Genomic DNA, 21,802 nt, shown 5'->3' with positions numbered 1-21,802 from the left:
TGGTGGAGGAAGCTGGCTCTTTTTTGATAGATCCAAGCAGAGAGACACAGCCAAAGAGCCAGAGCCACAAACAAGCACACATGGGCAGCAAACAGCAGGGACCCAGGAAGAGCTCAGACTGTTCTACATCCATTTGGGCTAGAAATCAAATCTGTCCCCAGTGATACCTCTTCCAGCCAAGTTACAAACTTTAATACAACATCTAATTTTATTGGGTGACATACATTCAAACTACCAAATTCCACCCCTGGCCCCTAATAGACTCATGCCAATCTCGCATTGTAAAAAAAAAAAAAAAAAAAAAAAAAAAAAAAAAAAAAAAAAAACTTAAAAGGTCCCAAGTCTCATCTGAGATTCAAGACTGTCTCTTAACCATGAGTCCTGTAAAATCAAACAAGTTACGTACTTCCAACATATAATAGCACAGAGTATAATGAGAGACTGGACTGATGCAAATTCAATAACCATTAGGCAAACATCAAATATCTGCAGTTCAAGTCTGACATCATAACCAGTTACTAATGGTCTCTAGATTTTCCAATTTCACCCCCTACAACTAGGCTGAGTAGCAAGGGAAAAGTTCCATCTTGAGCCAAAAGGACTCCGCTGTAGCATTTGAACAGACCTGGCATATCCAAAACAGCTTCAGATCCCTGTTGCAAACCATAGTCCATCTTCTAATGGCTTCATTGGTCTAACAGGAACTTCATTCCCTGCCTCATATGCCACATCTCAGCAGTGGTTCCTGGAACCGTGTACACTTTATGGCCCACTCCACACATTTTTCATGCTTATTAAACCAATACCAGGTGTTCAGGACACAGCTGTATTGTTAATACAAGGACAAAATAAATCTTCACCTTGAAGAGCAGGGTTTTTTTCCTTTTAGACATCTTTTAGAAGAATCTGCATTTCTACCATTTAGTTCTTTTCTGATCTTAGGCATCCTTACATCCCCCTCCCTCAAAAGGTAGGGTCTCCCACTAGCCCAGGATGACCTGGAATTTACTATGAAGTCTCAGGTTGGCCTCAATTTCATGGTGATCCTCTTACCTCTGTCTCCTGAGTGCTGGGATTAATGCATGAGCCACCATACCTGGCCCATTTTTTTCAATGTAAAATAGTATTTGACAATAGCAGCTTTAGCAGCAAGTCTCAGTGCCAGTAGTTTTAAACATGCTTGCAGTTTTCCAGCTTTAAATCTTAAATCTTTCAGTTCTATATCTTCCATCAAGCACATCAAATTACTTTCAAATTCAACCTTGATTAAACTCTTCGGGCAGCAGAAAGCAACCAGCCTTTGTGCCATTAGTCCAGTTCCAGCAAATACTGTGTCTTTCCTTCCCCCTTGAAAGTTCATAAGCAAAGGCTCCAAATACAATTCTCCCCTTATCTAGCATTTTCAAAATCTCACCAGAATAGCCCATAAAACTTGACTTCTTGCTCTAGAAGTTATCGTCAGTTGCAAGTACCAGGTTCTGTCCCACTCCTCCAGCACAAAAGTTCTAAAACACCCAAATCCACATGGTCAGATTCATCATGCAGAAACACCCTACATCTTGGTACCAATTTTCTTTTGCAGTCAGCTCCACATTGCTGGGATGAACCTCCAAACAGACACAGTTTATGGGAGGAGCAGGATTTATTTCATATCCAAGGGGAAGTTCCATCAACGGCAGAAGAAGCTGGCTCCCTTTCACAGATCCAAGCAGAGTGACACAACTAAACAGCCAGCACCTACAAACACACACACACACACACACACACACACAAAGCAAACAAGCAGGGACCAGGGAGAGCTCAGACTGTTCTGCATATCCTTGGGCTAGAAATCAGATCTGCCCCCAGTGACACTTCTTTCAGTCTGGCAGTTGGAAATCCAAGTTATAAGCTTTAAAAAAACACCTGAGTCTACTGAGGAACATCCATCCAAACTACCACAGTACCCCTCTTTTCTTATCCTGTTCTTCCCTTATACACTGTGTGGCATGACAATGTGTCAGTGGTGAGCTGACATTGCTTGACATTGTATCTGCATGTACCGTCCAGTCTGTCTGGCAGCTTTCTCCTTCCTGTTTCTGGGCATGGGCCCACGGATACTATACTACATATTTGGGAAAGGCTTTCTTCTTATTTTCAAGATCAGATATTCTCCACCCTCAAGCTCTGACTGAATTAAAAAAAATTATTCATTTATTTGAGAGAGAGAGAAAGAATGGGAGAGGGAGATAATGCGAATGTGCGTATGTATGTTTATGAGTGTGCCAGGATCTCCTGCTGCTGCAAACTCCAGATGCATGTGGCACTTTGTGCATCTGGCCTTATGTGGGTGCTAGGGAGTTGAGCCTACCCAGGCTGTCAAGCTTTGCAAGCAAGCACCTTTAACCACCAAGCCATCTCCCCAGCCCCTTTGCCTGAATTTTGTAGATATACCAATCCAAAGAGTTTCCAATTATAGCCTTGCTCTAGAACATTAGAGAAGATGTATATGTGAAGTAGGATGTCTTCTTTTCCATGAAAAAAAGAGGGTTCTTGCAAAGCCCCTGATCTTCCAAGAATCTGAAATTGCTTTTCTTGCCCACCTTGGTATGTGTTGTCTGGGACTGGAAATGTGGTGGGTATATTTCTGAAAGCAGAGAGAAGTAATGCTTTGGGCTTGCTACACTAGACCCAAGTAAGGTGAGTGCACTGATATGGAAGAAGGATAAGGAGGGGAAGGATGAGTATTTCTAAAAAAAGAGAGATGCTAGAGTCTGGGTAGTCATTTGTAGCAAGTGATGGAGAGTTTGAGAAGAGGATTTATTCATATGTGTATTAGTAACACTGACACACTTGGTTCTAAAGATTTAGAATAAGTCATGGTGTCAAATATTTGCCCTGACCATGGGACTCAAGATAAGTTGAAACTCATTAGCTAGTGCTAGTCTTTGAATTAGGGCCAATATATATGCAGGATGTTCTCATAGCAGGTCCCTTCCCAGCTCATGGGGCTGAAGCACATCCTCATGAGGTGATCTAAAGCCCTGTTTGTGTGAAGACCAGGACAGGACAGGACAGGCTTTTGAAGGGGCAGAAATGCCATATGAGTGAGAGCCAGGCAGCAAATACCTTGTGATGAAAGCCAACAAAACACCTTTGCATGCCCCTCATGAGGCCCATAAGACGGTGTGGAAAGGAACAGATAGCGTTGGAAAGATGAATGCTCTGTATGTCTGGTGCCCATAAATGTGCAAGACCAGCTCATGGAAGAGCCATTCTCAGGGCAAAGATAAACTGACGGCATTCAAGTTGGAATGTGGGGGTACAAGAGGTGATGAGGGCTCTACAAATAAATGGAGTGGGTATTGGAAATCAGCAGACAGACAAGGTGCATTAGCATCAAGATCTTGGCCTGGGGGGACAGCTGGGAAGGTGAGTTGGGCTAGGAATGTTGATGTAGTTGTCTGAATCAGCATCTTCCATGTTGGCAGCAGGCTGGTACCACAAGGTTACATATTCACAGCTGGTCTTCAGTGGTGGGGCTTGAGGCCAGGAAGCTTCAGGTACCTAGAAACAACCAAAGAAGTCTCGTTGGCTTTGGGTAGGTGATTGTGGCATCTCTTCAGGTGGATTTCCACAGCAGGAGATGGGACATAGAGATGGTTGCTGAGTCCCAGAGGGCAAAGACAGAAAGAAGTGTGTGAGCTCCAGCAAGCGGGCTGGCCTTGGGGATTTTCAGGGTGTTGTTTCGCCCTATTTAACTGGAAAACACTTAGATGTAATGTGATTAGGAGATGCCTTAAATGAGGTTCGGACTGAAATCATATAGCTGAGCATGTGTCTGAAGAAGAACGGCTGCAAAAGAGAGTCTCTCTCAGGGATAGGGTGATGTGATTTACGGAATAAATATGCATGTGTTTAGGGAGTCATTCAGAGGTAGGATGAGTCACCGCTTATACCACTGTACGGACTTGGGGAGGCTGAGGTATGGCATGACAGGGCATTCCAGTAAAGGGCTGGGTAGTGAAGGAGGGGAAGGCTGCCGACCACGTGGGCACCATGGTGCTTCTCTTCCCAGACAGACCTTCAGGATCACCCATCTTCACGATGGTTAGTGCTCAGAGGGCATGACTGTGCCAAGACTCCAACATAGTACAATCACCATCAGAGACACAGACAAATGCCAGGGTAGGGCTAAGAACTGGAAGTGTGGGACTCTAGACATAGAAGACCCTTACTGGGCCAGGTGTGGTGGCACATGCCTTTAATCCCAGCACTCGGGAGGCAGAGGTAGGATGATAGCCGTGAGCTCAGGGCCATCCTGAGACTACATAGTGAATTTCAGGTCCACCTGGGTTAGAGTGAGATCCTACCTTGGAAAAATCCAAGAAAAAAAAAACAAAAAACAAAAAACAAAGACCTTTATTGGAAAGAATCTTCACATTTTGTATTTTACCAAAGAGAGATACAGCAGTAGCTTGCTTCAAAAATGTATTTCCAGGCCTGGAGAGATGGCTTAGCGGTTAAGCGCTCGCCTGTGAAGCCTATGGACCCCGGTTCGAGGCTCAGTTCCCCAGGTCCCATGTTAGCCAGATGCACAAGGGGGCACACGCATCTGGAGTTCATTTGCAGAGGCTGGAAGCCCTGGCGCACCCATTCTCTCTCTCTCCCTCTATCTGTCTTTCTCTCTGTGTCTGTTGCTCTCAAATAAATAAATAAATAAATACTAAAAATATATATATAAAAAATGTATTTCCACTGCCCAATATGCATGATCTAGTTCATCACTTATGTGACATCAAAAAAAAAAATGAAATGCCCTCTATAAAGGTCAAAACAACCAGCCATTAAGCATATGTACCTGGTAAATCTGTTCTGTCAGTGTTTTATTATTGTGGTTGTTGCTGCTCCTAATGGAGGAAATAAGGGTCTCAAGCAGGGCGGCTGGGTCAGCTTTGAACAAGGAACAGCCTAGGAGAGGGTCTGTGTGATCACCAGACAGCTCTGGAGGAAAAGGCTGCTGGCAGCCAGGACAGGCTCTGCTGGGCCATCCCTAAGTCCCAGCAAACCTCCTGCAGCATGGCAGGGAAAGGACAAACTCAAGAGGCTAGAGGTGACTGTGGTACCACTTGGTATCACTATGCCCCCTCTTTTTTTGCACACCTTCAAAAAATATTCTTATTTATTATTTGACAGAGATGGGGGACAGAGAGAAAGATCGTTGGGTGGACCAGGGCCTCTAGCCACTGCAAACAAACTTCAGATGCATGCACCACCTTATGCAGTTGGCTTACTTGGGTACTGGGGACTCCAGGCTTCACAGGCAAGTGCCTTAACTGCTGAGCCATCTCTCCAGCCCTCACTCCCCTTTCTAGCAAGGCACATGATTTAGATTGCCAGCCAGGGGCTACATTTCATAGCCAGGTGTTACTGCTTGACTTGCTAATGGGAGGCAAGTGTCATTCATTCGGGTTGGCCTAAGTCATTGAAGCAGGAGGCAGACTGGTAAACACACTTAGACTCAGTTATGCTTTCCTCAGGAATGGCAGCCCTGTGGTGAAACGGAGGGAGGGCTTCATGTAAGTAATGAAAACACAGGCAGGTAACTGCCAATGACTCTATGTCCGTTTGGATAAAAGGAAATAGATGGAACTGGCCATGATGTGGGATTAACTATGTGTACTGCCTGAGTCATAGGTGGGCTACCGGCTCCCAAGTGTGTGAGCACTTCTGGAAGAAAAGACCTGGAGCTATTGACAGAAATGTGAACAGAGGGGTTAATGCTTAATTTTCATCTTGAAATTGCAAAGGCCATTGTCCACTGAAAGGTCTTCCCAGGGCCACAGCCCAAAGAGCACGAGATTGGGAAGCATAGAGAGGCAACTGCAGACTGTGGCCTTACCCCGCTGAATGTGCACCATCTCATCTGACTGCCAAGGCTAAGCAGGGCGGGCCAGGCTAGAACTTGGATGGAAGAATGACAACTGCTACTGGAGGTGAGGCATAAACATTTAGGGTCAAGGTCTTAAAGAAGCAGCTTTCACTTTCATCCTCCTTGTGGGCTGAAAGAAAGACTTGGTTCCAGGTGGCTGAATATTGGCCATGAACCAGGCAAGATTCAAGGAGATGATGGGGCAAAAACGTCCTTAGATGACCTTGTGGATCGAGCCACTTCTTCAGGTCGGAAGCCACTTTGTCCTATGTCTCTGCTCTGAGCCTTTACTTGAGAAAAAAAAATTGACTTTCATTTCCTTTTTTTTTGAGCTCTGCATTTTCAGGTCTGTTGTATTACGTTAGTTTATGCTAATTTAAACCCGCATTTGCCGTCCTTGTTCATTTTTTTTTTCTGATTACTGAACCTAGTATTTTAGTGGTCATGAATATTATGAAGAATAAAACGGGGCTAGAGAGATGGCTTAGCGGTTTAACGCTTGTCTGTGAAGCCTAAGGACCCCGGTTTGAGGCTCGATTCCCCAGGACCCACGTTAGCCAGATGCAGAAGGGGGCACACGTGTCTGGAGTTCCTTTGCAGTGGCTTGGAAGCGCTGGCGCCCATTCTCTCTCTCTCTCTCTCTCTGTCTGTCGCTCCCAAATACATAAAAAAAAATAAATAAAACATTTAAAAAGAAAAAGAATAAAATGTCTCCTTTATTTGGGAAAACACAAGTTCTCACTGGTTCTGATGGATCTTGTCTGCATCTCTGCCCAATCACAGTCTAGGAAGCCTTACTATGCCCAGTGGTGGGTAACACTACCTCATTTTAAGTGAGTTTACTGCGCCCGCTGTGCTTCCCAGTCAGGGCAGGGCAGCTTCCGCCTTACACCCTGCTGGAAATCTCATCTCTTCTACCCTCCACATCATCACTGTCACTGCAGCATTTTTTACCCTCTATCTTCCTCTACTAAGCTACAGCCACCTGGCACCCATGAGCCACCCCCTCCCCCGCCCCCAGAAGTGCTTGGCTAGCAGGCAGGTAACGAAAGCAGCTACAGCTGTTGGAGGGTCAATCTGCTGACCCCTCCACGAGGCTGGGGCTCCGGGCTCAGCGCGCATCCTTCTCTCAGCGGGCACTGCGGAGCTTACCTGTGACCCGGCTGGGGGCGCCGAGGGTCCGGGGTTGGGGAGCGGAGCCTCCGGCTGACCTGCGGGCAGAGGAGGCGGGCATGAGGGCGCGGCCCAGGCTCCAGCCCCGCTCCCAGCCCTCGCCGGGACTGCAACGCGCCGCTGCTCACCCGGCCCCGGGCCCTGCGCGCGCCGCGGGCAGGCGCTGTACACGTTGTTCTGCGAGCGCGGCCTCTGCGCCCGGCCCGGGGGGCGCTGCGCCAGCGGCCCCAGGACGGCGTCCGTGCGCAGCCTCACCGCCAGCCGGCGGACCCCTCTGGAGAAGGCTTTGGCAGTCACCGGGAAGAGAGAAGGACATGGCATCAGACGCCCTTGGCTACCCTGCCTTCCCTCAACCCCCACCTCGCCATCCAGAATAAAGGCCGCCCCACTCTCAGAGGCACGCAACGTCTATACAAGGGGGGGGGGGTGGATGCCCAAAGTGTGCAGAACGCACCCAGCACCGTCTTGCGCCGCACAGCAAGCTGCAGAACACCAGCCTCACCGCACCCCCCCCCTAGGCTCCAGTTCCAGATGCGGATCCTTCACCCCACTTGACTACATCCCAGGCCATGCATGATTCTTCCTGAGTTTCCCCCAGAAATCCAAATCGGGTCCCTACGTTCTGGGCTCCTTGGGCAGCAGAGCCTCAAGCAGCTCACCTTTTCTCCTCTGAATAGCTCTTTTGACCACCAGCCCCAGGAGGGCCAGCAGAAGAAGGCCCAGGACGGTTGGAATCAGGATGTGAAATCCTTGGTCTTCCCTTCCATACTGTGGACCACGGCTCATTGTTCTTGGTAGGGAAGCAAAGGGAGAGAGGGAGAAGGAGAAAGAGAGGGAGGCAGGTTTCAAGTACAGCCAACATTTCTGGAGATAACTAAAATTTGTCCCTTAGTTAGTAGAATTCTCTCCACTACCCCCATGGAGTCAGAAGACTTAGGTTCAAATACAGGTTCTGCTTTTTAGTGGCTGTGTGTCTTGAACAAATCTCTCAACTGTTCTGAGCCTTGTTTTCCCATACATGGGTATAGTAAAATCGCTATAGAGGAAGAGGAAACAAAAAATGAGTGGATGTAAAGAACTGAATGTGTGCTGGAGTTGTGAGCCATGCTTGTAATCCCAGCACCGGGGGCGGGGGACGAGGGCTGAGGTAAGAGGATCACCATGAGCTTGAGGCCAGGCTGTGCCACAGAGTGAGTTCCAGGTCAGCCTGAGCCAGAGCAAGACTCTTCCTCAAACCAAATAAAAGCAACTAAAATGTTGAATGCACCTGACCTACAGCAGGACGTCATAAACAGCATTCTGCATGTTTATGTTTGTTAGAAACCTTTTCCACACCAGACTTGTGTAAGTCAGATCTGGATAGTTCACACTTCCATCTTTTCAACAACTTAAGGCACACAGTTGGCATTTAGAAAATGCTGGTTATACCCGTGTTCTCCATTGGCAGGTTGATGTGACTTCTCAAGGTAGGAATCAAGAGTCCTGGTCCCAACCTGAAGCCCCTGAGGTTTCATGACCCTGCTTTCCCCACTGATAGGACACAAGTGACGCTGGAGGTCTGTTGCAGTCACCTTCACGTTGCTCAAACACCCGACCAGAAGCAGCTTATGAGAGGAAAAGGGTTTATTTTCAGGCTAACAGATTCTATGGAAAGCTTCATTGTGGCCGAGGGAGCTGGCTCAGTCCATCACACATCCACAGCAGACAGACAGAATGAACAGGAGACGGAGCTCAAGCTGGCGCTCTTGACGCCCAGTAGGACTGGACTCGAGATCCACCTTCAGTGACAAGGCTACTCCAGCAAGGCTGGACTTGTTGAAGACCAAGTAGGACACTTAACCAAAAATTCCTAACGCTATGGGGGGCACAAGTTATTCAAACCGCCACAGGGTCTGTCGTGTCTGCTTAGGCGTAGTACACGCAGATTTTCTTGCACATCTGCAGCAATGCTGCCACCTAGTGGTCAATTGCAATCCAGTCCTTTTTTTTCAGTCTCATCTTTAGGCCAATCCTTTATGTTACATAGGGAATTTTAATTTCCCCTGCCACATTAAAAGGGAAAAAAAGGATGAGAGTCATTTAAAAACTTAATAGTAAACTTTAATTCTTCCTCATCAAGACGGATTTGAATGAATCTGCATGGCTGAAAGACTTGAATCTTACTTTTCAAGTGTATTCTTGTTGGCGGGACTAAGGGATTTACCTAATATACTGACAGGTTGTATACTTCTCAGTGACCTTCTGCAAACAAAGCAGAGTAGGGTCTCTAGATGCATGCGCTGCAGGAGGACTTCAGGGCTTGCAAACCCACCCATCTCCAATGCAGGGGCTCTTACCTCTGCCCATGAAACCTGGGGTGGTGGCTGTAGTGGGCGCCCAGGGGCTTGACCTTCTCTTCAACTGAGGTCTTTGAGGCGGTGGTGGGTGGTAGAAGAGCCAGGGGCTTGGAAGTTACTACTAAAGACGCTCTGGAAACAGGAGGATGGTGAGTTGTTGGAATGGTGGTGGAGGGCTGGTGGGCTGGAGGGGCCTTGGTCTTGGGAGCTGGTGTAGTAACTGTAAATGTAGAAAATAGCAGAAAAGGTGACCTTACCTATATACTGTGCTCCAGAATTGAGTCTAGCAGAATTGTGTCACCTCCTCTTTCCTCAACAATCTCTTCCCTTTTGCCCTGACTACCTTTATCCTTGCGTTCCTCATGCTCTGAAATGCCCTCAGAGTATGCCATCTACACGGAATCAGTTCCATGTATGTTCCCCTCAAGGATTCCCTCCTGGACTTTGCCCCCCTCTTGGCCAGGGAGAACACCTTGTTTGTAGTTCTGTTCTCAGCCTGTGCTTTTGTGTTCCCCTCCGCCCCCCTCCTGCCAGTTAGTCGTGGCCCTGTGCCCTTCCCCGCCACACTATTCCGCTCGATACCCAGCAGCCCTGCAGTGCGACAATCTTCAATTCACGCATCTACCTCATGCGGTGTATGTTAAGCTATAATGGAAGTATTGCAAGTCAAAACGCATTTAAAACTTGAAAATGGTTGGACATGGTGGCTCACACATTTAATCCCAGCACTTGGAAGGCAGAGGTAGGATGATCTCTGTGAGTTTAAGGTCAGCCTGAGACTACATAGTGAATTCCAGGTCAGCCTGGCCTAGATGGAGACCCAACCTCAAACAAACGAACAAACACACAAAAACCCTGGAAAATAAGGAGGCTAGGGAGATTGCTCAGTGGGCAAGAGCCCTTGTTACGCAAGCGTGAGGACCAGAGTTTGCTCCCCAGAGCTCCTGTAAAATCCAGGCATGGCCATGCACGTAACCCTACTGCTAGGAAGGGTGAAGACAGGAGGATGCCTGGAGCTGCCTAGTCAGCCAGTCTCATTGAAAATTAAGTTACTCCGGGTTCAGTGAGAGATTCTGTCTCAGGGAAGTAACATAGAAAAACAACAGAGGAGAATACCCAACACTGTCCTCTGGCATCTGAACACCACACATTAAACACACACACACATGTGTACACACATTCTTTCTCCAAAATAACTGGAAAAACTATACTGAAATATAAATTTATTGTTAGCCTGATAGTTATTGATCTTTATTTTATTTTAATTCTTTGTTTTGAGGGAGAGAGAGAGGGAGAGAATGGGCACGCCAGGGCCCTGAGCCTCTGCAAATGAACTCCCGACGTGTGCGCCCCCTTGTGCCCATGTGCGACCTTGTGTGCTTGCATCACTGTGCACCTGGCTACGTGGGACCTGGAGATTCAAACGTGAGTTCTTAGGCTTCACAGGCAAGCGCCTTAACTGCTAAGCCATCTCTCCAGCCCAGCTATTCATCTTTTAACTGAAAAATAGAGTTGTTGAAAATCACCAGACACCAGCAAGCAAATGACAGCCCTGTGGACAGCAGGAAGCATAATGACCCCCAGCAGGGAAAAGCGTGCCCATTGTGCCAATCTTGGTTTCCAATCATTCATTCATGAAGTTGCTAGATTTTGTGAATGGGACACTTCATTACTTGTGGTGCCACCAGGTGGTAATATGTCAATTCTGCAACTGTAGCCTCTGGAGTATGACTATCGGTAGATATGAGTGAGCTCAGGGGTGTTCTCTCTCTCTCCCTGACCTTCTGTCTCTTTTTTCCTCTCCCTCTCTCCCATATGTGTGCATGAGGATATGGAGGCTTAAGGTCAAGCTCAAGTGTCTTCCTCAATTGCAAGTCACCTTTCTTTCTTTCTTTCTTTCTTTTTTGAGATTAACTGGCCAGCAAGCCCAAGGGATCTTCCCCTCTCCATCTCCCCAGCACGGAGATTCCAGGCATATGCACCCACTCAGCTCTTCCATGGGTGTTAGGGAGCTGAACTCAGGTCCTGATGCTTATGTGGCAAGCATTTTGCTCACTGAGCCATTTCCCCATTTAAGGCAGAAAAATGCACGGCTGGGTTTCACCTCTGTGTTTGCAGCTACTCTGTAAGATGAGTATAGCCCTTCTTCTAAATCTTCTCCCCACTCTTGCTGTGGTGGACTGACCTTTGGACATGAATTCAGGATAGTCATGTTTATCCATATTGAGCCAATTGGGCATCTGTTGGTGAGGAAATAGATGAAGCAATCTTGGAGACTCAGACATCAGCTCATCTTCCCAGAATGGGTCGTAATCTATTGGAGGCAAGAGGTATATGTTGGTGGTCTGCAGAGGAGAGACAGGCCTGGGGAAAGAGCTGTAAATGTAAGTAGAAGCTGACGTGGCCAAGGTAGATGGCAAGAACGAATGCGGACAGTCCACTGAGACAAACAGAAAAAGACCCTGTCCTGGGGCCTCCCTGAAGAAACCACTCTTTGCCCCTGTCCCATTCAACATTCCCTGCAAAGCCATCAGATGGTTAGGGCTAAAAGCTGCTGAATTAGTGATGCATGTGTTAGGAAGCCACTAGAGAAGAGAAGGTCGGGAGTCAGGAGAAATGGAAGTCCAAACCATGACCAGCAGGTTTGGACTCGACATGGCTTAATGAATGAGATTTCCTTACATCTACCTATGTTTCTTGTGTGACAATGACATAGGGCAATTATGTCTTTTCTTCTAGCCTCAGAGCCTTTCCTTCATCTCATACCCTCTCTCCTACATGCCCTCGGTAGGATGGTCAATACATGTATAGCACTCACTTATTCTTTTCATTCATCCACTGTGGATAGAAGATTCCTGGACTGGGCCTGGGAGGTGAGTCAACTCTGGAGTTCAGATTTGTGGATCCTGCTGTTACTGGACTGGCTACTATGGCAATACCATTAGAATCTGGGGGACTATAATGGTAGATGGTTGTCGCATCCAGGTGGGATTTAGTGAATGGCGTGAGCCTCCAAAAAGCGGCACTTACCACTGTGGACATTCAGAGTGACCTTCTGGGTCTTGCCCCGGTCTGTGTGCATGCCCAACCCACAGGCATAAACTCCATTGTCACTTTGGGTCAGCTCGGCCAACTCCACTAGAAATAGATTCTTGTCAAAGCATGGCCTCAGAGTGATTCGACGCTTATATTCCTTCTTCACATAGGTGTTGGACACCACAGTGACACATATGCCAGGGTCATTCACCTGCCGGCACAGGTACATCCTTCCATGCATTTCAGAAAGCGGGCACGTGATAGTAATGGATCCACCCAACACTCCATCCAGCTGTACTTTTGGGAGGATCTTCTGAGCCCCAAGTACTGCAAGTAGAGGGAGTTCATGCAGAGGAAGCCTCATACCCAGCCACATGCCCACCTCTGGCCATCTTCCAAACCCAGTTCTGCCTCCAGCCCAGCCTCATACTCATTCCCAGATTCCCATTATAAGCCCAGTCTCAGCCCCATGGTGATTTCTGCCCTTACCTCATGCTCAGCCTCCTCCCTATTTACAACCTCAAGCTTGCCTGTTCCCAGCTCCAACTCCATGCCTTCAGTCTCAGCCCCAGCCCAAGGCCAAGGCCAAGGCTATAAGGACTCACATAAAACTACAACACCCACTCCAAGGAGAAGTAGAATGCTTGGATGATCCCAAATGACACACAACCACCAGGTGACTTCAGAGCAGGCTCACGAGGGATGATACAGTCATACGGTGGCATGTTTCCCTTCCAAATTTTGTTTTGCTCTGCTCCAGCCAACCAGCCGTTCCTCCCAACAACTCTGTATTGGATCATTCAACAAGTCCACCTCAGATGCCTTTCGTGTGTACTCCTTCCTCACAGAATGAACCATTTGGTGAAGGATACCAACAGACAGCTGCTACAGCTGTTACAGCGTAACAGGTCCTGTGACAGAGACGGCAGAGGGTCCCTTAGGAGAAGCCAGCAAGGGCTTCTGACGTCAGACAGTTGATGGGGCGGCGAGGGGGAATGGTACTGTTGGAGGAAGACTTTCTAGAGAAATGATGCCGAAGCTTTCCCCGGGAGAAATGGACACGGCAGTCAACTGAAGATGACGCTGCGGGTCGCCAAGGGAGAGAAGTCACAGGAGGAACAGCAAGGATGTGCCGGGGCATGGACACACGGGTGGGTGAGAACAAATCACGTGTGTCTGTCGGCGAGTTGAGCAGGAAGGGATAGAAGATGTGAGCCACAAGTCCCTGGCACCAAAAGTTGATGCTTTGCATGAGAGGAGGCAGGTATACTGCAGTTCACCCAACTGCAGGGGAGGGTAAGGAAGACTTCGCTGCAACAGCACTTTACACTGGCAGGTGGGAGGGATGCGCTTGAGACGTTCACATCCATCCAAAGGGCCGTTCAATTTAAACTCCTCACTAGGGTGAGAACGCCGTCTTCAGTATCTTGCCTCCATCTATAGCGACCTGCCTTTGCGCCAGGCAGCTGCCTGCCCTTAGCTCTGCCACAGAGACAAAGGTCCCATCTCCTTTCACAGACTAGTCCCTTGCTTGCCTCTTGAGTCTGCCCTTTCCCTGCCTTACAACATCGGTCTGCAATGATCTCTCTCTCTCTTTTGTTTTCTGCCTGCATTGTTGGTTTTATCTTCTCTTCAGACCCACCATAGCTGATCCATGGGCCCCAATAGCGCCGCCTTTACATCCGCCCAGATGACCTCTGCTTCCGCCCCACCTGCTGCCCGTTTTCTGCTCAAATTCTCATCAAATTCATTTGCACGTCTCCTGAATCCACTCCCATCAGAATGCTGTCTCCAATGGTCCACTGAAACTTTCCCCGCCAGTTGCCCAGGCTGTTCTTGCTGCCCTATCCAGTGACTTCATCTCCATCTTACTCGCCCCGACAGCACTCAACGGACGAGAGCCCCGTCCTCAGAACAATCTTCTCACAGCCTCCCTGGCCCTGCACGGCCACCGCTGCTCCTGATCCCATTTCTCTCTTCTTTTCCTTTTTCCATCCACCACTCAATGTTAGGCTCGCCCAGGGCTTGGCACTGTAGTCACCCACCTTCTCTGTCCACACTAGCTCCTTTATTCCAGGAGTTTTAAAATAATATTTTCATTTATTTATTTAAGAAAGAGAGAGGGGTGGGGGAGAGATTGTGAATGGGAGCACCAGGGCCTCTAGCTGCTACAAATAAACTCCAGACGCATGTCCCGCCTTATGCATCTGGTTTACATGGGTGTTGGGGAATCAAACCTGGATGCTTTGGCTTTGTAGGCAAGTGCTTTAACCATTAAGCCATCTCTCCAGCCCTCAGGAGTTTTTTTTTTTTTTAAGTGAATATAGATTTCAATTAAACATATATTTGTTTTCAGTCTTGTTTTTACCTCAGAACACCAGACTGGCCTCTCTTGAACTCCACTTGAAGGTCTAAGATGACAGACATATCAGCCAAAAGAGAACCCCTGATCTTTCTTCCTGAGCTGTTCTTTCATAAAGGGGTTTCTACCTCTGGAAATAGCGCTACTAGTAACATCTACTTAAATGCTGAAGTGATAGACATCCTCAAATTAACAAATCAAGAATAACTTGTTGGGATGGGGTGAGGTGCACACATGTGCCAGGTCACAACCTGTGCATATATTCTTATCCCAATAAAGATTAGAAATCCTGTACCCTATGCTACCGTCTTGCTTTATGATGAACCTCCACATACAGCTCTAGCTAACGTGGTAAAGGGTTGCACTGAGCTCTGAGGAGAAGCCCACCCCAACATTTGCATGACTTAAAGCAGTAACACAAATTAAAGCCAAAGTACCATATATCTAAATATTAAAAAGTTGTCACCAAGGGCTAAGGATGTAGATCAATTGTTAGAGTGCTTTCTTTGCATGCTTGAAACCTTGGGTTTGATCCCAACCACTACATAAATCAGGTGTGGTGGCCCATGCCTATAATCTCAGCAATTGGGAGATATAGGCAGGAGGATTAGGAGCTCAAGGTCATCTTTGGCTTTATGGAAAGTCTGAGGACAGTGCATGACACATAAGACCCTGCCCCCTAAAATTCTTATTTTCTTTTTTTTTTAAATTTTATTTATTTATTTATTTATTTATTTATTTATTTATTTATTTAAGAGCGACAGACACAGAGAGAAAGACAGATAGAGGGAGAGAGAGAGAGAATGGGCGCGCCAGGACTTCCAGCTTCTGCAAACGAACTCCAGATGCGTGCGCCCCCTTGTGCATCTGGCTAACGTGGGACCTGGGGAACCGAGCCTCGAACCAGGGTCCTTAGGCTTCACAGGCAAGTGCTTAACTGCTAAGCCATCTCTCCAGCCCTAAAATTCTTATTTTCAAGTGAATAAACTATTGCATAAAATAGTTTGCATTTCTCTATCTTGATAAATTTGACCCCAAGTTTTTTATCCTGCTTTCATTTTCATTCCTAGCTCTTGCACAAACCACAAGGGTCCTGGTAGATACATAGTAGATGTTCCAGTTTACATATATAGTCATCCTACCTTCTACCTCTTTCCCAATAGCCACCTATGACAACTTGCAGTCATTGAACACCATTTTCAAAAGCCCAGGGTATTTTAGGCAGAGAATTCTAGTTCTAGCAGAGATGGGGCGGGGAGAGAGAGAGAGAGAGAGAGGGAGGAAGTGAGAGATGTGGGCTTGGGGTAAGCACTTCTAACCAGCCTGTATACTGTTTCCTCCATGGGGTTGGGAGAAGGACAAGTCCCAGAACATAAACACCTCTGGTCAAGTTACAATGGTGGTATTCCCCAGGTGAGCTAAGGTGGTAGAAGTTAGATTGCTTTAGGCTTCAGGCTGTCCACTCTTCATCCAGTTCCTCTTCCTCCTCACAGCTCTGTCCAGCTAATCATTTGTTATGCACATGTGTCCCATTGCTTCTCAGAATGTTTGACATTTCAGTGCAACTATATTTCTTTGGACTTCAGGATTTCAATAACAAATATTTCCATATTTAAGGCACCACAAAGAAATAAAATGTGAGTAAAAACACATTTTGGGCTGGAGAGACGACTTAGCCAGATGCACAAGGGGGCGCACGCGTCTGGAGTTCGTTTGCAGAGGCTGGAAGCCCTGGCGCGCCCATTCCCTCTCTCTCCCTCTATCTGTCTTTCTCTCTGTGTCTGTCACTCTCAAATAAATAAAGAAAGAAAGAAAATTAAAAAAAAAACACATTTTGATGGTTAATCTTCATTGTCAACTTGACTAGATTTAGAATCACCTATAAGACACACCTGTGTGTGTATGTGTGTTTTCAGACAGGATTAATGAAGAAAGGAGACCTACCCTGAAGTAAGTGGGATAATCCTATGGGTTAGGGGCTTAGACTGAATAAACAGGGGGAAAGGAGGAAGATGTCTATTAGCGTCCTCCTTCCCCATCTGCTAGTTGCATACCGTGGACTAAGCCACTCCAGCCACCATGCTTTCCTCACAACGATACTCTGCATTCTTATGAATTGGAATCCAGAATAAATCCTTTCTCTCTTACTTCTTGACAGGTTCTTTGTCACAGCAATTAAAAAAAAAAAAATGAACTAAGAGAGAAAATTCAGTGGCTTGGGTAGCCCTGCCCACGTAAGCTCTGGTGCCTGTGCTCCATATGGCTTCACTTTCAGGAAGGCTCCAGTTGGTGCCTAGAGATTTCCTCAGTGAATTCCCCATGTTCTGGCATCTGCCCACAATTTAGGCCTTCACCTTGCAGCTTCACATATGTGAATATGTGAGTATTCACATATTCACAGCCTCTAAGTGTCCCTTTGTAGGAAATCCAATCCTGCTACACCTCACCCAGCCTTGGAGGCTTCCTGAAACCTCGGTGAAAGCCTCCATGGTCCCTTCAGTCTTGCCTTGAATATGCTTGATAAGGCGCCACCATGTTGACGATGACAAGTTCTGCTGTTCACTAAAACTATAGCCGTGAGGTACAAAAGACTGCGCTGTTGAGGCTCATCCTAGGAAAACACTCCCTTAGGTTACCTTTACCCAACACAATGCCCCAGAGGCTTTCTTTGCTCAAGTACTCTCTTTCCAAATGAATGTTTTTCGAATTAATTTGCATTGTTACACCTTGATGGATAGAATCTTGCCTTCAAAGTACCTTTCCTATTATCCCAGTCCAAGATTCTCCTCCTCCTCCTCCTCGACCTCTTCCTCCTCCTCCCCTCTTCCTTTTTCTCCTGCTCCTCCTCCTTTCCTTTCTTCTTCTTCTTCTTCTTCTTCTTCTTCTTCTGCTGCTGCTGCTGCTGCTGCTGCTGCTGCTGCTGCTTTTCAAGGCAGGGTCTTACTATAGCTCATGATGACCTGGAATTCACTATGTAGTCTCAGGGTGGCCTCAAACTCAGGGTGATCCTCCTACTTCTGCCTCCCAAGAGATGGGATTAAAGGCATGTGCCTTTAATTGCACCAGTCTCTTTAACAACTACAGCTATTTTATCTGAACTTGTGTATTTTTTGTTTTCAAATTTAACTGAGTCCAATTTCTTTCCTTGACAAATTGTGCATTTTCTTTTTCACTTCATGCTGTCCTACATTCTGTTCTTTCTCACTGTAAATCTGGGTAAATGCAATAAACAATAATAATGCTATAGCCTAAATGTTATGTGACTTTGTAATGCCTACCACCAAACCAACATAGTCAATTGCTTTTGAATTCAATCTACTTTTAGTTATTACAATGGGGCAGCATACAGCTAGATTCTTTGCCAGGATGTAACACAAGTGACCTCTATTCCAATTCCCAACAGAGGCCTTGCTCTTCTCTTAAGCCTCATGAGCACCATCTTTTGAGAACCTTTAAAAAATTCTTGGCATTCTGGTCTTCCACATTACCACTAGACTGGCCCATCATGTTCTGCTTATAGCATTCTAGAATTTCTATAGCCCACAGCTCTATAATTCCTTTGGAAAGCCTAAGAACCATGTGTTCAGATTTCTCACTCCAATGACCCTGCTTCTTGGTACCAATTTTCTTTATCACCTTTCTCATTACTATGACAAGTACCTGACAAAAATAGACTTAAAGGAGAAAAAGATCATTTTGGCTCATGGTTTGAGGGTACAGTGTGTCATGGTGGAGAAAATATGGGGGCAGGAGCATGAACCCTTTTGCTCATATCTGGGTGGGTCAGGAAAGAGAAAAAGAGGAATTCCAGTGCTCAGATGGCTTTCATTCCCCCCCTCCCTTACAGTCCATGAACTCAGCCTGTGGGATGGTGCTATTCACATCCAGAGTGGGTTTTCTCCCCTCAGTTAACCCTTTCTGGAAACAACCCATGGACATGCCAGAAGGTATGCCTTATTATGTCCCTTCCTTTCTTTCTTTCTTCCTTCCTTCCCCCTTCTTTCCTTTCTTTCTTTCTTTTTTCAAGGTAGGATCTCACTTTAGCTAAGGCTGACCTAAAATTCACTATGTAGTCTCAGAGTAGCCTCAAACTCTCAGCAATCCTCTTACCTCTGCCTCCCAAGTGCTGTGATTAAAGGCTTGTGCCACCATGCCTGGCTCTCATTGGTATTTCTTAATCCATTGAGTTGACAATGAAGGTTCACCATCATGAAAGAGTTTGTTATTCATAAACCAAATAAGATAAATATGCTGAGCCAAAATATGTTTTCATGACTGAAATAAATAAGAGGGGGCTCAGGAAGAACTATGAGAAAGAAGTGGGGATTGAGATGGATTTTGAAATGCTCATAAATGGTGAAGGTGATGGAACTGCTGTTCTTAGCATGAGGAAGAACCTGAGAAAGGCCATAGTGGCAGGAGTGTGTAGCATTTGTTCAAAGAAGAGTATTGTTTGGCTGGAAGAAAGTGCAGGGTGGTGTGATAATCTCAGAATGTAAGGGAAGAGTGTATTTTATTTAGTGGGCAGTGGGAGCCATTTTAAGTTCGTTTAGTTTGATGAGAGTCAAGCTATGCAAAGATTAACCTGTAGTATGATATACATGCTGAGTTGAAGAAAATAGGAAAGATAGTTGAGAGAGTGCTGTGTATTCTTTATATGTATTTCCTCTCTTACCTCCCTAGTATAGGTAGCCATTGCCTCTCATCCTGATCAATGTGGATCTAGAAACTACGTGAATTGGCCATAGACTGGGTGTGGACAAATGGGAAGAGAGGTTTAATACATGCTTGTCATCTTGTGGCTGAAATTAGAGATACTCAGGACTGATGGATGACGGGTCTGGATGAAGACCCTGAGGAATGTGAGGAAAGTTGTTAGGCATGTTCTATTTCAGATCCTAGTGAAATATTGAAGGTGGGTGGCCAGCCGATAGTTGTAAACTGAGATATGGAGCTTAAGAAAATAAAGATTAGGACTGTCAAATGAATTAGGGATTCTTCATTTTGAGTTGGAAGTTAGAAATATTAGGGGGAAGAATCCAGACATAGTTGTGCACACCTTTAGTCCTGGCACTTGGGAAACTGGGATAGGAGGGTGGCCATGAGTTCAAACTAGCCTGGGGCTAGCGCATGAGTTCCAGGTCTTCCTGTGCTAGAGTGAGACCTTGCCTCAAAAATATAAAATAAAATAAAATAAAGCAGTGAAAAGATGTAAAGAAAGAGAATATAAAGAAGAAAACACTTTGAGAAAAGTACTTCAAGGTGAGAAGTGAGTATATACATCTAGCAGAAGTGACACCTTCAGCCCTTAAGAATTCACAGCTGACCGGAACAGAAGCATCTGGAGAGGAGAGAAGAGCACTCGCCTGGACAGGTGGAGGCTCCCGATAACCTTGCAAGCCTCTTTTGCCAGCCCTGCATACTTGTTTGCGACAGAGTCTCTAGGATCACGAGAGCCAGAGATGCCTGGCAATGAATTTCCTATGGCAACTTCAAGCCTTGTAAACATCCTGGAGTGTTTCCCTGTAGCACTTACCTGGGAAGAAGTAAAGTAACAGAAGCCAGAGGTCCATGGTTCTGCAGAGCCAGATCTCAGCCAAGAGCCCCGAGGGGGCAGAGACCCACAGCTCACTTGGAAGCTTGAGAGGGCGTCTGGCTCCTTTGAGGTGGCAAGGGCTTCAGAATGAGGAAATGATAACTTGCGTTGTTTGCTGAGTGACTTGAGCTAAAAGAAAATACTCACAGACCACAGCGGAAGTCACGAGTGAGAAAACACGTCGTATTGCATGAAAATAAGTGACAGTGGGCCGAAGGGCTATCAATAAGATTTTGCGATTACAAACAACCACCAGGTCTTGGCACTTTTTCGCAGACGGGCCGCTCATCATCCATGCGTACTGGTAAAATCCTTGGCTGTAGTTATTTGCTATCTCTCTGTCTTTGGAGTCTCATGACCACTTCTCTTCACTGACAAAGGCTCTGTGGATGGAGGCGTGGGCCCCGAGTCATCAAGAGCCAGCTATAGTATTCTGAACCCTACTTTGTGGAGATGCTAATCAGAGGCTTTCAAGAATTAACTGCTTTTTTCTGAACTTTAATTTGCAACCTTTTCTCTGGAGAGATGCAAACCCATATCTGTTCATCTCAGATACAGCATGGATGACACACCAAAGTGGTGAACTGGTGTTTATTGGGTTTGCTTACAGGAGCATGGGTGACCCAAAGACAGCCGTGTCCCCGCAAAGTCCAACCCCATCATGGATGGCAATCTCATAGTGCTGCAGAGTTTCATGTTGTAGAAGTCCTTTGTCTCATGATCATAAAAAAAGAGGTATATGGATGACAAGAAGTAAGGAGATTTGTTGAAAAAAAAAAAGTGGAAAAGCCCCTAAAGTGTCAAGACAAGTATGCTTAGGAATTTGACCATCATCCCAAAGAAAAAAGAGAATTTATGCTTTCTGAGTTAGAACACACACATGCACACACACACACACACACACACACACACACACACGGAAGCAGGGTCAGCAGTGAGGGTCTGTGAGCAACTGCACTGAGGGAGGGATTTCTGGGGCATCGTACACTATTTCCATTAAGCAGGTAGTGATTCCTCTTACCTCCTTAGCATGTCTTCAGGTGAAGAAAAGTATCTTGACCAGGTGAGTAGTTGACAAGCTCTATTAGATTAACTTTTAAGGGTGGTATCTACCCAAGGCCAGAGGGTGGTTATTTCCTTTCACAATGATTTAAAAAAAAAATTTAATTAATTATTTATTTATTTGAGAGAAAGAGGCAGAGAGGGAGAGAGAGAGAATGGGCACATCAGGGCCTCTAGCCACTGCAAATGAACTCCAGATATATGCACCACCATATCCATCTGGCTTACGTGGGTACTGGGGAATCAAACCTGGGTCCTTAGGCTTTGCAGGCAAGCACCTTAACAGCAAGGCATATTTTCAGCCCTCACGCTGGATTTTAAATCTT

The 21,802-nt window shown here is 46.4% G+C and overlaps 1 protein-coding gene across 1 annotated transcript; it reads right to left on the bottom strand.

The window, feature by feature from the left end:
- Positions 1–1,623: 1,623 nt before the first annotated feature.
- Fcmr (Fc mu receptor) lies at positions 1,624–20,479 on the bottom strand. Its single transcript, XM_004663455.2, has 8 exons — positions 20,355–20,479; positions 12,451–12,783; positions 11,606–11,734; positions 9,421–9,640; positions 7,744–7,874; positions 7,213–7,368; positions 7,064–7,122; positions 1,624–3,546 (listed from the first exon to the last, which is right to left on the bottom strand). The coding sequence occupies exons 1-8, from the start codon at positions 20,389–20,391 to the stop codon at positions 3,379–3,381; spliced, it is 1,233 nt and encodes a 410-aa protein (XP_004663512.2). The 5' UTR covers positions 20,392–20,479; the 3' UTR covers positions 1,624–3,378.
- Positions 20,480–21,802: the final 1,323 nt, after the last annotated feature.

Source organism: Jaculus jaculus, chromosome 1 (genome assembly GCF_020740685.1).
Source record: "Jaculus jaculus isolate mJacJac1 chromosome 1, mJacJac1.mat.Y.cur, whole genome shotgun sequence".
Classification (NCBI taxonomy): domain Eukaryota; kingdom Metazoa; phylum Chordata; class Mammalia; order Rodentia; family Dipodidae; genus Jaculus; species Jaculus jaculus.
Note: the sequence above shows the minus strand (reverse complement) of the source record. Positions and strands in the feature narration are given on the sequence as shown.